This window comes from Cricetulus griseus, chromosome 3 (assembly GCF_003668045.3).
Source record: "Cricetulus griseus strain 17A/GY chromosome 3, alternate assembly CriGri-PICRH-1.0, whole genome shotgun sequence".
Lineage (NCBI taxonomy): Eukaryota > Metazoa > Chordata > Mammalia > Rodentia > Cricetidae > Cricetulus > Cricetulus griseus.
The window spans coordinates 27,526,196-27,540,255 of NC_048596.1; the positions used below are offsets into that span (position 1 = coordinate 27,526,196).

General features: G+C 40.9%; 1 protein-coding gene across 1 annotated transcript in view; it reads right to left on the minus strand.

The window, feature by feature from the left end:
- Positions 1–14,060, minus strand: part of Stambpl1 (STAM binding protein like 1) — a 44,154-nt gene that overhangs the window by 2,094 nt on the left and 28,000 nt on the right. The window contains exons 3-9 of the mRNA XM_027406380.2: positions 12,687–12,904; positions 10,511–10,586; positions 9,098–9,193; positions 6,759–7,116; positions 5,733–5,857; positions 4,651–4,788; positions 673–785 (exon numbers count right to left, since the gene is read on the minus strand). Of these exons, the coding sequence (XP_027262181.1) occupies positions 673–785; positions 4,651–4,788; positions 5,733–5,857; positions 6,759–7,116; positions 9,098–9,193; positions 10,511–10,586; positions 12,687–12,904 (1,124 nt within the window). The remainder of the gene's footprint in view (positions 1–672; positions 786–4,650; positions 4,789–5,732; positions 5,858–6,758; positions 7,117–9,097; positions 9,194–10,510; positions 10,587–12,686; positions 12,905–14,060) is intronic.

Genomic DNA, 14,060 nt, shown 5'->3' on the forward strand with positions numbered 1-14,060 from the left:
AAAGAAAATCTAGAACCGCTTCCACTGTGGAGTATGTTTTTCAGGGCAACTAGAATCCATGTTTCTGGGCCGTGGCCACTTACATCTGGCTCAAACGTAAAGTCATTCTTTCCAAGATGAGAATGACAATCTGTTGTAGGGAGACACCGTAACATAACCATGCCTCGTAAGGGCTGGCTACAGGTGTGCCTGACCACGCCTGTCAGGGCGTGGTCAAGGTGAGGTCAGGATGATGCAGGATGGGCTCTTAAGGAACTGTGAGCACATGGAAGCCCCTTCTCCTGCCCCTTCTCTCTGGCCTGGCTGCTTGGCTGCCCCTGGTACGCTCTGGCTTGCGTTTGGCTGGCATTTATCTCAATAAAGATATCTAGACCTTACGGATTACAGATCGTCTCTTGGCTCACACAATAATCTGTGTAAACATTTTTGTATTCCCAAACTAGGAAAGCTTCACAGGCAACTGAGCAAGGCTAGTGAATTTCTTTCATTGAACACAGAACAGTAGAAAGGATTTCAAATCAACTGTGATGGTGACCCTATCACATGTTATTGTAAGAACAGAAGGGGAACTAGCAGGCTCATCTTTGAAAGGACTTAAAACAACAACAACAGATTATGGAGCTACAAAGTACCATGGCATGGTGGACTCTGGAGCCCTCTTGTCACACTTACTCTTTATGCTTTGGGGAACACACAATGGCAATAGCCTCCGGCAACATAAGCTGATAGGAACAGTGAGTGTGAAGATCCACACTGGACAGAAACGCAGTTTGTGTCGGGTGTGTCTACAAATGGGAAAGAAAAAACGGTCTTGTTAGGGAAGCCCATTAGGGAAGTTCACTTAAAACTTGTCCTGTAATTTTCACTAAGCAAATACACATGAAAAAGATGTTTTGGAGAGGGCTGGTGAGACAGCTCAGTGGGAAAAGTGCTTGGTAAGCAAGCCCGATGACCTGGATTTGATCTCGGGAACTCATGGTGGGAGGAGAGAATTGACTCCCTGAAGTAGATACTCTGACTTCCACATGTGTGCCATGGCACCGGCACACCTGTGCTTGCAAACATCACACTACCACTACTACAAATAATAATAATAATAATAATAATAATAATAATAATAATGTATAAATAAAAATTAATTAGGTGGGGCTGATAGAATTCTTCCTTCCATTTCTACCATTGCTTGCTTGTTTGGAATAACGATGACTTAGAGCCAAAATTCCTACGAGTGTTTGTGCTCTCCTTGTGGGAAAGAGTGAGATGGCTTCACTTGCCAAAGGCTTGAAATAGATGTTCCATTAATCTAACGAGGTAACAATCTGACTATCGCAGTCTACATACAAGGATCTCCAGACTCAGAAAGATGAAATAACATGGCCACAGAGATCAGAAACCTGGAGTCTTGGACACCTTTGTGTTCTTCCAGAAGTAAATATAGCACATGAATGAGAGTGTCTATGGCTCTCCATCCTTACAAACAGGAGTAGGGAAGTCTCCAAGTTGCTGAAGGTGTTTGAGACCCATCAAATACTGAAAACACAAAGGAGAATATGAACCAAATCCTGTCCACACTCAACACTCACCCTGCCACAAAGCCACTGACCCAGTACTCTCATTGTTAAAACGCCAAGATTTGGTAGAGGAATGAGTAAGAGGGTTTGACACCTTTCCTATGCCAGAGAATACCTTCTTTGAGTAAAACAGAGCCATCCATGTCATGGCAGCATGGGAGACGTGTTCTCTTAGAATCACTGTGCTATGGAGGCAGCAAGCAGCTTGTCCATAGAAAAGCTACTATGCCCATCAATTTCTATCTCAAAAAACTGCTTCTGTGCTCAGGAGGACATCTCTCCCATGGGAGCATGGTACTCCCACTGCAAAGGAAACCGATGATGGTGGTGGTGATAGTGACAGCAATAGCAGCAAATGCCATTTATTAAAAAGGAATGAAGAGCTAGGCTAAAAAGGAATCGCTTTCCATGAATTATGACATAGAGTTCTCACTAAGGTCTGTTGTTATTATCCCTTTCTATAGACACGGAGATATTTAAGATGAACAGTACAGTATCTTCTAGAAGTCAAAAGAACCAGGCAAGCTAAGACATTTAAAATTCAACTCCAGGTCTGCCAGATCCATTCAGACATCCTTCCTGACCACAAGTTTATAGAGAAGATCTAGCCCTGGGATTGGCTGCTGTTATTGTGTTCTGTAAAAACTAGCATGACTTCACCAAGCTTTAGAAAATGTAACTAACAGTTGTGTATTTTCATTCAATCACAACAGCTGGATTCAGTAAAATCAATTTAAATCTTGGAAGTCTAGATTGATGACAAATCAATTTTTAAAAAGATTTACTTATTTATTATGTATACAGTGTTCTGGCATGTAGATGGTTGTGAGCCATCACGTGGTTGCTGGGGATATGAACTCAGGACCTCTGTCAGAGCAGCCAGTGCTCTTAACCTCTGAGCCATCTGTCCAGCCCCAACAAATCCATTACTTAAACAGCTTAAATTCACTACAGCATATAGCAGACACAGCACATCTTAGGAAAACTTTTGATTATAGTTTGGGAATTGTTCAAAATGAAAACCGACTGGCCTGCATATGCAATTTTAAAAACTACTACTTTTAATTGTTATAATTTCCCTGCTACAGCTTATGTATACACGTGCATGCATGTTATGTGTGTGATAGTGGTGTATGTACATGTTTATGTGTGCACATGTATACAGAGGTCAAAGGACGGCATCAAGTGTATTTTTATTGCTCTCTACCTTATTTAGGGGGCTCAGTTTTCCCATTGAATGTGGAGCTCACTAACTTGCTTAGGTTGTCTAGCTGACAGTAGCCAGCAATCTCCCTGTCTCTAACTGTCCCCCCAGTTTTGGGATGTCAGGCTCTTGTGGCAGCAGCCAGATCATTAGGTAGGCACTGTGGTTCTGAACTCAGGTCCTCATTTTTGCATGGCAACTACTTGTGCCAACGGACCCATCTCCACAGGTCTCTGTGCTATAGTTTATTTGCTTTAAAATGCAATCTAGATAACTTCTGTTCAGCTAAATAAAGACTTTAAAGCAGCAATTTCCATCCAGTAGTAAGGCATATGATTTATTGTTAAATAAGCCAAATAGATGAGTATAAAGCATTTTTTTTTCAAATTTATTTTCACATTTGAGGGGCAGTTTATGCTTTTCAAAGGGCTTTCATATTCCATCTTGTTTTCTGATCACATCGAATCAGTGAGGGAACTTAGCTTCACTGAGTCAATGAAAAAACCTTGAAAATAAGGAGCTCATCAACCTAAGAGGATAGAGGGACTCAAAGGCTGAGTGGGATTGATATCTCCTCCACTCTTCTAAATTCTATCCCAATAACATTTTGAAAGTGTGTGTATGTGCACACCATTCCTCCCCAGCACTTTTGTACATACAAACAAAATGCAAACCTACCCCTGCTCATTCTTTAGGCGTATTGCAGGCACCCACTGTGCCTTGAAACTTTTGGCCTACATCCCATTCTAGTGAGATGGCCTCTCCCTGTCCGCTCTCATTAGAATGATGTTCCTTGGGTATATTCTGTAGGGGAACCTAATCAAAGAGAGAGTGAGAGGTGTGGCCTTCAGGAGGTGACTAATAGCACCCCCCCCCCCCCCCCGCCCCGGAGTGAGGGCTCCAGGATGAAGGGATTATTCTCTTCCTCCTTCCACCATGAAAGGATAGAGCAACAAGGTATGGTTGCTTTGGAAACAGAAAACAGTTCCTAGAACTATAAGAATGAAACCTCTCTTTTTTTATAAGTTGTCTAGTCTCAGATATTTTACTATAGATGCATAAACAGACAAACACAGTGGTCCAGACTGAGTTGTATACAGCTAAATTGAAAGAAAAATCCCTTAGATTACTTGAAATAGACCACCTTCATCAATTACAAGTCATGGTTTTTCTGAGCCACTAGAAGATACTAAGAAACTCACTGGCATGATTTCATTTAACATTCAGTATCATATGAAGTCAACTGTTATGGTTCCCACTTTGTGGATCATGAAGCTGCTGTCACAGTTAACCTCACTTGCCAATGCTCCTATCATGAACTCATAGCAGAGCTGACATTTATTAAACAAATGTCTATTTGATGAATAAGCCCAGTTTCACACCTACAGTGGTATAAGAGATGCTAGAACCCAATATTCTGTCCCTAGTCATTTGTTCAACTCCCCAGCCATTTTATATGCACACTTTTGCTCTGTGGGCAGGGCACTGAGTGTGTGAACTCCCTGTGGTACATATAAAACATTGTTTAAAAAAAAGTGTCATCAGGACAGCAAAGGAAAGGAGACTATTACACAGTTAAGAACCTGGCTAAGTCTCTGTTATGTTATCTGAACCCTTCAGAGAAAGGCCTACTGTCATGTGCTACCTTTCTTAACTCTGGGTGAAACAGAAAAGTATAGGATACCCCTTTCTAATCCAGACATGACTGACTTATACATAGACTGGCATTGAACAAACAACTGCTTTAATATCATGACACTTGTTATCTCCGGGAAAAATGTAAAAACAAGAAACTACTTAAATTCAGCTAAATTCTTGTATGAAGGAAACAACACAACACACAAAAATAGGCCAGAACTCCAACCCCAAACATACATGAATCCAACCGAGCGTGAGGAGACCATGTTGATCCTGAACACTGAATAATTCCTCTACATTCTCCACGTCGCAATAGTCTGGGCCGGCAGACTGCTTTGGCACGATCACATGGGTAATAGTGAATTCATTATGTGTCTAGAAAACAATTATCCAAGAACAGAAACAGGTTTGAATGGGATGTGGGATGCTTTGTTATCGGCTAGCAGACCTCACCACCTGTACCACCCCTCTCACTTTGACAGTATAACAATTCAAAAACAAACAGAAAAGTTGACTCTACTGAAAGTTTCAGGCATCAGTCATTTGGGGCTTGAAACCCACTTCTGTGGTAGGAAATACAAATGGAATTAGCACCAAGGAGAGCAAAGGAGAAGGAAGTTTAGTTTATGAATAATGCTTTGGCATATTACACCTACAAAGGAAAATGTCTTCACACAGCAACACCTGCTTCTGAGGGCGGGGGGGGGGGTAAGGACTAATTTGACAAATGAATGTATGGTGTTATTAAAAGGAACTTCTCTAAGTTGTAGGGGTTGATGTCTTGTTTTTATTAATTATATGCAATTATGACTTTCCTAAGAGTCACCATGTTTTCCTAAATTAAAATAATATGGCTCTTATGATTAAGTAAAAAGAAAGAAGAAACATAGCTCTCCTTGGGGAAAAGGCATGGATGGAACAGAAAGGGTCTTGAAGTAAAGATGGGGGTTTTAGGACAGTGGGCTGTGAGGTGATGTTATCTCCAGGCCCACTGGCCTCCCCATCTTTCTACAGCCCACTCTCTCTCCAGCCTCAGGGCTTACCCACTGAGCACTATTCCTTGCATCTTTATTTGTAACCTACCATTTTTCTAAATGTTTTGTTTACAATGTTTTATGATGTTTCTGAAATTTTAGAGTTCATTTTTCTTGGAATGCTGAATTCATAAACAATGATAGTAGTTTAAAGAAGTTCATATGTATAAGGTTAATTTCCTAATACTTACAGCCCCTCCCCAACATGCTTCCACCTGCTCTCCTTATCACAGGGAGGCCAGTGCTACTGAGAGCAACCTGTTGAGGGATGAAACGAGACCATACCAGTTTGCCACAGAGGATCCCACAGGTTTCTATTCCTCTCACTGTGTTAGACTCAGCAAGCAGCAGAAATTTATGGCAAAGATCTCTTGACAAAACCACACACCTCAATCCTTCAACCACTAAATCTAAGACAGAGAAAGGGGAAACATAATAAAAAAACAAATCTTGGGTCTTGTCCTTCAGAACTGAATTTCGGTGAGCAACTAAAGTATAAATTTCAACATTATTAGGTGTTTCACTTTCCACAGTTCATTAAAAAAGAAAAAAAATCTCTTGAAAGTAGATATTGATTAGAAAGAGGGTAAACTGAAATGGACATTTCGCATGCAAACTATTTTATAAGAAAGTTTATAAAGAGTCAGCACTTTTACACAGTAGCCCTCTGGAACACCTCTTGCACACGTGTGTTTTCTTTCTGCACACTGCAAACGTGCCAATGAACCCTCAGGCCACAGTTCACATATTGTAAGACACAGGTTGAATATCTCTTATTGGGTTTGTTATGTGCTACTTCTAGCCCAGTGAATGTGGGAGATCAGTAAACAAAAGCATGTTTTTCAGAAACAATTACCAGTGAAGTCCCACGCACAATGGCTGCCTACCATGACTCTTCAACAGGTGCCTCTGCCAAAGAGAACTGCCTACTCGATTTGGGAAACTTCCTAGAGATGACGACTGACAGCACTTAACTAACACCACTAACTGGTGTGGAAACCCACATGGCTCACGGGTTGTCTGTTGATGAGACTGACACCCCAATCAGCCCATGCTCATGCTAAACACTGCACTTAAGTATCTGACTCTTGGGCCAGGGTCTCAGCAATTAACTTCTCAGTATCTTCTTTGTGGAGTCACCAGTGTGTCTTGAGCAAAACACATAGTGGAAAACAAGCGTGTAGACTTCTCATTCACAATCTCTATTCAGTATCAAAATATGACTGCGCTATAGTCAGACGAGTTAGGTGGGTTGGATTTTGAAGTTAGATATAGTTAAAGACAACACAGCCTTCGTCCTACGTCACTTACTCTGAACAGCACTCAGAGTGGCCGCTGGCTTTAAGGCCCTGTTCACGGGAGGAGAATGGTCAGCCAAATCGCTTCCATCACTTTTAGGAGGCTGATCAGCAAATACATTTTGCAGAGAGTTGTTCTGGTGGGTGGAAAAGCAGGACAGACTGCTTCCGTCCGTCTGCTCAGACAGCACTGCGGAGTCTTGACCTCGCATCTGGCCCCGGGCCAACTCCTGCTTCTTGAGTTGATCTTCAAAAAACAGGAACTGTTCGGATTCTAGTTGCTGCTGGCGCATCTGAGCTATCCGCTTGCGCTCTGCCTCTATCAGTCTCTGGTGTTCCAACTTTTTGAGAATTTCAGCTTTATATTTGTTCTGAGGAGATGGTTGTCAGAAGAAAGTGTTAGTTTCCAAGCCAAAAACATGAACTGAAATTAGATTCTTATTCTCTCTCTCTCTCTCTCTCTCTCTCTCTCTCTCTCTCTCTCTCTTTCTCTGTGTGTGTGTGTGTGTGTGAGAGAGAGAGAGAGCGAAAGAGAGAGAGAGAGATTCATTGTAAAACAAAAAATAAATAAACACCACAGCAAAAACTCTGAATTTGATAAAAAAGCAGCTTCTAAGCACATATTTTATTGGAGGAAGCACAGAAATTACGCTCTACATTTCCTTATGGTTCTAAACTCTGTAATATCAATATCTTGTCCCCTTGACCCTCTAATGGGTTGAAACAATGTATCTCATCCCTTAAACAGCACTGCCCAATCTAGTAGCCACTTGAAAGTCCCAGCTGTTTAAATTCAAACTAACTGAGATGAAATAAAACTAGCAATGCAGTTCTCAGGCCACTAGTCACATCCTAAGTGCCCAGCAGTCTCCTGTGCTGGTGGTTGCTGTACTAGAAATGACAATTGGAGCAAGTCTAATGTTATACATTCTTTTCCTTGGGCTCCCTAGGGCCTCTGAGTACTGGTAGAATGCGTCTTCAAGGCATGCTTTATGGAGAAAGGGAATCACAGAGGAGTGGTTCCCCAAAGTGTTTCCCATTTCTTCTATCAGCATTTCTACTTCTTCTAACCAAATGTCCTGTTAAAAATTAAGAATCCCAACACCTAGCCCTAACGAAATATCTGGGCATTATTAGGATAGAGCTAGTAAGTTCCCCAACTGACGCTGAAAGAAACAGTGGTGAGCTACTGAAAGGTGGGGGGGGGCACAGGGGACTCAGTTTACAGCAATGCACATACACACACACACACACACACACACACACACACACACACACACACACACACACACACACAGGAATCCTTGTTAGCATTAGGAATTCTGATTTGGCTTGTATTCTACATTTCTAACCATCAGGGGGAAGCTGGTACAGGCCAAGGTCAGAGCTTGCAATTTGGTTTAATCCTCTCCCTTAGCCTTGACTACTGCCACTCAACCTCTCCAGAAATTTGCACATGGGATACAACTGTGGGCTGTGGGGTACGACTGTGTGAGGCCGCTGGTGTTACCATAGCAGAACATGGTACAGATGTCTGATATGCTCCTCCCAGGGAGACCCCACCGGAGCACCGTCCACACTCCCTCTGCATTTTAACCAAAACACCTCACTCCAGCCAGCCTTCCAGCTATGACCCAGAAGCTCCAGGCCTGTTAGCGGAGATAGTGTGATTGAAGTGAAGTGAGAGGTGGTGAAGCCAGCAACCTCCAAAAAAAATGGGCACCCAACCCCAAAGAAGCAAAGCAACACTTCTAATAACCTTGTAAGAATTTGCACACGGAATCTGAGGACCCCATAGATTTACTGGGTAACTTCCACTTTGACCACCCTTCAGTCTCCTTTCACTATGTTTCACCATCCAGAAACTGGCATCTGTTGTAACTGTGATCATGTTTCACCCACACTGTTAGCTGTTCTGTCTTGATGAAATGTTGACTGTACTATTTAAGAACTAATTTCACATTTCCAAGGCCTATGTAATTAAAGACATCAAAAACCATGCTCTGTTTCTTTCTACTTTCAGCTGCTTCTGTTCATCTGGAAAAAAAAATGGATCAGCCATCTGGCTCAAGGTTACACTGGCACCAGTCGGTCAGAAGCACCATTTAAATCACTGTGGGAAATGTATTTCCTAATGCATTGTCCTGTTAGATGTTTTAGGAAATGGAAATACCACATCCTTGGTGCACAGGCTTCATCTGGGCATCCACATGAATCTTTTATTAGTTTCACATCAGTGCATCTTTCATTTTTAATTGTATATATTTCAAAACCTCAGACAGAAATGAAATTCAAAAACCCTTTCCACAAAAGCAAGAAGAGTGAAGAAATAAATGTGCCCATTGAACTTACTTCGCTTTGCAAATACTCTTGGTATTCTGTGTTATATTTCCTTAACAAGTCCTTTTTCAGTTCATCTGTCCTTGGAAATGCAGTCTCCTTCAGTTTCTTTCAAAAATACATACACATATCAGTTAGTGGGATTTCTCAGTACATTCTTTTAGAGCATCAGCTGAGGAAAAAGCAGCTGGGATGTGTATTAGAAGTCAAGTTCTAAGAAGCAAAGATAACCTTGGAAAAATAAATCTACTCTAGGATTCCAAAATACAGCTTTTTGCAATGAAGAAAATAAACTCTCTCTCTCTCTCTCTCTCTCTCTCTCTCTCTCTCTCTCTCTCTCTCTCTCTCTCTCTCTTTCTCTCTCTCTCTCCCTCCCCCCTCTCTCTCTTGTGTGTGTGTGTGTGTGTGTGTGTGTGTGTGTGTGTGTGTGTGTGTCCCTTTGTAAGATCTTGATTGATCCCACTAGTTAGATAAGCATTTTGTTTAGGCAGGTATCAATAGAATTTGCCATCGTGTTTGGGAACAGTTACTATTGGCATTACAAGAAGACGAAAGGGTATATAGTGCGTTTGGATTCCTACACATCAGATGTAAAAGGCAGCTAAGGATTTTTTAACAATTCATATTCCAGGGTTAATCCCAGATCTACTGGCTTCGCATCTCTAGGGAGATGGTTCTTATTGACAGGAAAACCTAGGGAACAGGATAGAGTCCAACTGCACCCTCCCTTGTGGAGGAAAGGAAGCAAAAGCCTAATGAGATTAGTTTGTACAAGTAGTTGGTAGCTCAGTTAGGACAAGGATCCAAGCCTCTTGCCTCTAGCTAAACTCTCCCACCAAAATTTCTTCCTAGGAGGTTACCTAAGAAACCTGCATTTCAGTGTTTTTATTACTATGTGAAAATTATAGTCTACACTTACATCAACTAAGGCAGTCACAATGTCACTAGGCAACCGAAGTTAATGGAACCACTGTCATCTATAGGGTTCAGGGGCTGAGACATCATCATGCACACAGCACATGACTGTAGCTAAAACTTGGGGCTACCTCAAAATCACCCCTGATTTTCACATAGTTATTCCATCCTGGGGGAATAATAGGTATAAAGGAGAAGTGTCCGCTTCAGGTAAATACATGGAACAACCATTCTCTCAATCCCTGGGAGGACTTGTAAAGAATTCCTTCTTAACATTGTAAATTAATGGCGCACACTCTCCTGTCTCTCTTCTTTTTCCCAATGTAAGTTAGACACCTTGGATAACCACAGTCATAACCATTAAACGTGTTAGGAGGAAATCAAGATGTCATGGCTGATGACATGGGGTTCTTGTGCTTTAGCTCTCCCGAGGACAAGACAAGGAGCTGTGAGCCAGTATCATACACTGAAGGGCATTTGATCCCACGGTGGAGGGTCAAACCAGAGTACCTTCATGATATCCTGCTTCTCCGGTACTTCACATTGCTGATAATCTCGATGGCTGGGAAGTTTTTCTACAAACAATCTGGAGAAAGAGAAAACAGGCATTAGCATTCTGTGACAGCAAAAAGCCAGTGATAGTTTCTAAGGAGCATTCTTTAAAAAAAAAAAAAAAATCCATTCAACTTTTTACATAACTATGGTCTTACCATGCACCTTTTCTTTTCTTTTTTTTTTGGGGGGGGGGGTTCGAGACAGGGTTTCTCTGTGGCTTTGGAGGCTGTCCTGGGACAAACTCTTGTAGACCAGGCTGGTCTCGAACTCACAGTGATCCACCTTGCCTCTGCCTCCCGAGTGCTGGGATTAAAGGCGTGCGCCACCAATGCCCGACTCCATCCACCTTTTCAATAAAGGTCAATATATATGTGTGTGTGTGTGTGTGTGTGTGTGTGTGTGTGTGTGTGTGTGTGTGTGTCTGATTCTATGAACTATTGAAAATATAATTCAGAAACCAAAACTTTTACAGCATTTTCGCCATAAACTGTGGCAGACAACCCTGAGTTTCATAATTATTGCTCAACTTCCTGATAACTATTGATTTTTCCCAGCTAGGTTAAAGGCAGTTGCAAATTCTTTAAATTTCCATGTTAGGTTTCGAGCTTATTAACTTGGAAATTAAATGTGATTTTTTTTGCCTTTGTTCTTGGTGGAATCATTAAAAAGAGTTTTTTTGTTTTGTTTTTTGTTTTTTAGTATTTTATTGTTTCAACTTGAATGTTTTCAGAATAACAGCCCCCAACTGAACTACTGGTATTATAAGTAAACAAAATACAGAATACAAGTATTTCATGATCTCACTTACATTAAGGAGTTTTAAAACTCATAGTGGTATGCACTTGTAATCTTTAAGACTTGGGAAGTAGAGGAAGAAGAACAAGAATTTAACTTCATCCTTCTCTAGGTATCTGGTGTCTTTCAGTGAATCTGGGCTACATGAAACCCTTACTCCAAATGAGGTGGTAGGGAGTAATGGCACATGAGGCTGTTTTCTGAACTTATGCTGGGGCATGTACAACACACCTGCGTTCATGTATGCAAATGCACACATATGCATGAGCACATGTGCACACACACACACACACACACACACACACACACACACACACACTTTTTAAAACATTAAAGGGTGCAAAATTGTAGTTAGATGAGAGGAATAAGTTTAGAGAGCTGGTGTACAACATGGTATCTATAAATAGTGAACTATATTCTAGAAAGTTCCCAAGACAATGGATTCTTAAACATTCGCGCTATAGAAAATGGCAAGTATGTGATGCATAATAAATGAATTTGCTTAATTTAGCCATTGAAAAAATATGTAGGCAAATAAAAACATCGTAAATATACACAAATATTTTTCAATAAAAAACAAATTAATGAAATTAACATGTAGCCTTAAACTAAAACAATAAAAGGCTTAGCTTAGATTCCATCATTATAGTTAAGAAAGGATCTTCTAGCAGTGAAATTACCAAACTTGTAAGGGGAAGTCCAGAAATACTTTCACTAACTGTTAAAGTTAGGATATATTACTAAAAACATCTGACTGGGAATGCGGTGTCTTCTGATGGATGCTGTGGTGTAGTCACTTTTGCTCAATATTTTGAAATCTCTTTTGTATAATAAATTCTTGCATAAACAAGCAAATGCCTTCTCAAAACCAGCTGCCAATTCTATGTGAAATGGACTACTGTACCCTCTTCAGAAATGACATCTCTCCTGTGCTCCCCATGGCATCCCACTCTCTACCCTTCAAGACAAAATTTTAAAATATCGATGGCAGACTTTCCATGCTTTAGAGGAAGTAATACAGCCCCCCACCCCACCCTGCTCCCAGAAATCTGATGTTCCTATGGGAGGAAAATGCCTGAAAAGTGAAACTACAGTTATGAAGAAAGGCTGGCTGTTGAGAGCCTCAAGCCCTCTGACCTTCTTCTCATTCCTGAGGCTCATGGAGAATATCTCAGTGTTTTTCAATGCATAGCAACATAGATATATCCAGTTTTTGGAAATGGTTAAACGGGTCTGAAGATGAACACTCTCACGGTATCCAAACTGCCATGTCAAAATATCACATAAATAGTGTTTTCAATGTTCTCATTCTAAAGACCTGTAAAACAAGACTTACGTTATAAATTTGTTATAGAGAACAAAGGCATTTTCCAGGTTTCCTTCTTCCAAATACACAGACGCCATCCTTTCCATTTCCACTCCGGACCTGAAGTAACGGCGTGGGGTGATGTCTTCATTAATGGAGATGTTACAACCAAGCTTGCTTAGGGCACGGACCCGCTCCTCTGGACTTAGAGACACATCTGTATGATCAGGCATAGCAGCTAACTTTTTCTGCAATGCAACATTTAAATATCTGATTATAGTTTTAAAATTACAACGACAGTTAAATTTAATTCATGCCATTTATGTACCACAAAGCCACTACTAATACCTCAGAAAAGCCTTCTACAAGAGTTAATGATAGGACCAATGTAACATCTCTGTGCATACGCACACCCAAGAACACACCCAGGAAAAAGTAAACACTTTTATTGGTATAAGAACACTTCATTGGTTTCAAAGTGCATTTATGTGGCATTTCCTGGGTATGCAAGTGTTTTAGGTAAAGCATCATGTAAGCTGTGGATATTAACCATTCTGTCACAGGAGGGCTCATGTCATTGGACTCTGAGGTTCTCCAGAAAGTTGCTTGTATTAAAGTTACTGTTAGGATTTGGTTCTATCCCACAATATATCTAGTTTAATTGGGAGTTTTTAGAGTTTTACACTATTGTCATTGAACAAAAAGAAATGAAAACAAAAAACCACACATAACTCCTGGAGAAGCACTTTGGGAAAAAGAACACTGTCTAACACCCCCCCACACACACACTTTTTTTAAAACACAAATAAAGCTAATAAACTTCTCCAATAAATAACAATTGCTCTGTTAATTAGTTCTTGAGTGAGAAAATGACAATAAATTATGGAGAAAGGTCATTTTTATTGCTATCTTTGAATTTTGCTAATAAAGTCATCATGTATACTCTCAAAGGTATCCAGTGCCAGTGTATGATACTTCTCTCAACCTGTTTCTTAAGGGGTGTGCTGGATACCTCCTACACAATACAGACTATAGCCATTGCTCTTGTTTTCCCGCTAGAACTTAATAATAAGCCACTATTGCTGAAGACACTACTTATGTTCACAGTACATGGAGAAATCAAGTTAGTACTGACCAGGAAGTTCCTCCCTGCTGGCTAAGGTGCTATTTAGTCTGCTGATGGAGAAAGGTCACCAAGTCTTATCTAGCAAGGGACCCCGTGAGGTACAATAATGACTAATATGGCAACATATGTCCAAGGGTGCAATAGTGGCATGAATATAACCAACTAACTTTCTCATTGAATTTAAGGTTTGCTCCACAAGGAAATGCATACCTGGTACTAGCCAAGAACCCATGGTTGGGAGCTCACAGGACCTACTACTATTATTTCGCTAAACAGAC